The sequence below is a fragment of the Helobdella robusta genome, assembly GCF_000326865.2.
Source record: "Helobdella robusta unplaced genomic scaffold HELROscaffold_52, whole genome shotgun sequence".
NCBI lineage: Eukaryota > Metazoa > Annelida > Clitellata > Rhynchobdellida > Glossiphoniidae > Helobdella > Helobdella robusta.
The window spans coordinates 1-1,159 of NW_008705269.1; the positions used below are offsets into that span (position 1 = coordinate 1).

The following is a 1,159-nucleotide window of genomic DNA, read 5'->3' on the forward strand; positions in this document are numbered from 1 at the left end:
AAAACTGACATTTTTAAAAATCAGAATTAATGTTTACATTGTTTCCATTGGTTTTGATTATCGTTATTTTAAAGCTAGGATTGAAAAAAGTCACGATCTGAAGCACAAAAAAAGTTTGGAAAAACATAAATTGAACAAGATCTTGAAACAATTAACTATCTTTGTTTAAACCGCCACCGTTGCTTTGGATACCTAATAAATAATTATATAATTTGAATAATATGAATAATTTATGACTAATTTTTACAAATTTAAATAATCATTAGTTTGAAAATTCAGCAATTTTTCCGATTGTATTTATTTTTGAATAATGGATAAATTCATTCAAAAACTTCCTAAAAAGGTTTTTGTAAAAGAATCCTCTGCTTCTGCATCTGTTGATGAGAAATGTGATATTATAATTTCCGCAAATATAACGTCTGCTGAAAAAAGATTAGGTGATGAAATTATAAACGACGTTCCAAAAAAATCAGCTGAGCAAACCGTTGGAAGACAATTTCAGAATTCATGGCTAAAGCTATACGGCTGGTTGGAGTCGATGACTGACAATAACAATAGCAACGCGACAAGAGCATTTTGCAAAATATGCAAAGAATGTGAAAAGCTGAATTTGTTTAAATTTAGTACAAAGCGTGACATGTGTTTTATAGATGAAGGTTTTTCAAATTGGAAACACGCTTTATAGAGATTCCAATCCCACGACAAATCTTGCAGCCACCGCGAAGCAGTCATGAAAATGTCTCACCTACGATCAGGAACAAATGTTGCTGGACACTTAGTTACAGCTCATGAAAAACAACGAACTTTAGCAAAGACCGCGATGTTTAAAATTATAACCACTTTACAATATTTGTCTGTTCAAAATATCGCTATACGCTCTCATGACGATGATGATTCAAATTTTCACTGTCTTTTACGTCTGCGTGCAGAAGATAGTCCTGAATTACAGCAATGGCTTGAACAAACATCCTATCAATGGACTTCAAAAGATATTCAAAATGAATTGTTGGAAATTATGTCACACAGCGTTCTCAGATCTGTTATAAGTGATATTCATTTGAGAAAGTATTACGCCATACTTTTAGACGAAACTTGTGACATTGCAATTAAAGAACAAGTCAGCATTTGCTTAAGAGTTGTTGATAATGAATTTACTCCA

At 31.9% G+C, this 1,159-nt stretch overlaps 1 protein-coding gene across 1 annotated transcript in view; it reads left to right on the top strand.

The window, feature by feature from the left end:
- Window positions 1-310: 310 nt before the first annotated feature.
- The window catches only part of HELRODRAFT_179062 (hypothetical protein), a gene marked incomplete at both ends in the record, with an annotated part of 4,665 nt that continues 3,816 nt past the window's right edge, over window positions 311-1,159 (top strand). The window contains 2 exons of the mRNA XM_009027939.1: window positions 311-656; window positions 930-1,117. Of these exons, the coding sequence (XP_009026187.1) occupies window positions 311-656; window positions 930-1,117 (534 nt within the window). The remainder of the gene's footprint in view (window positions 657-929; window positions 1,118-1,159) is intronic.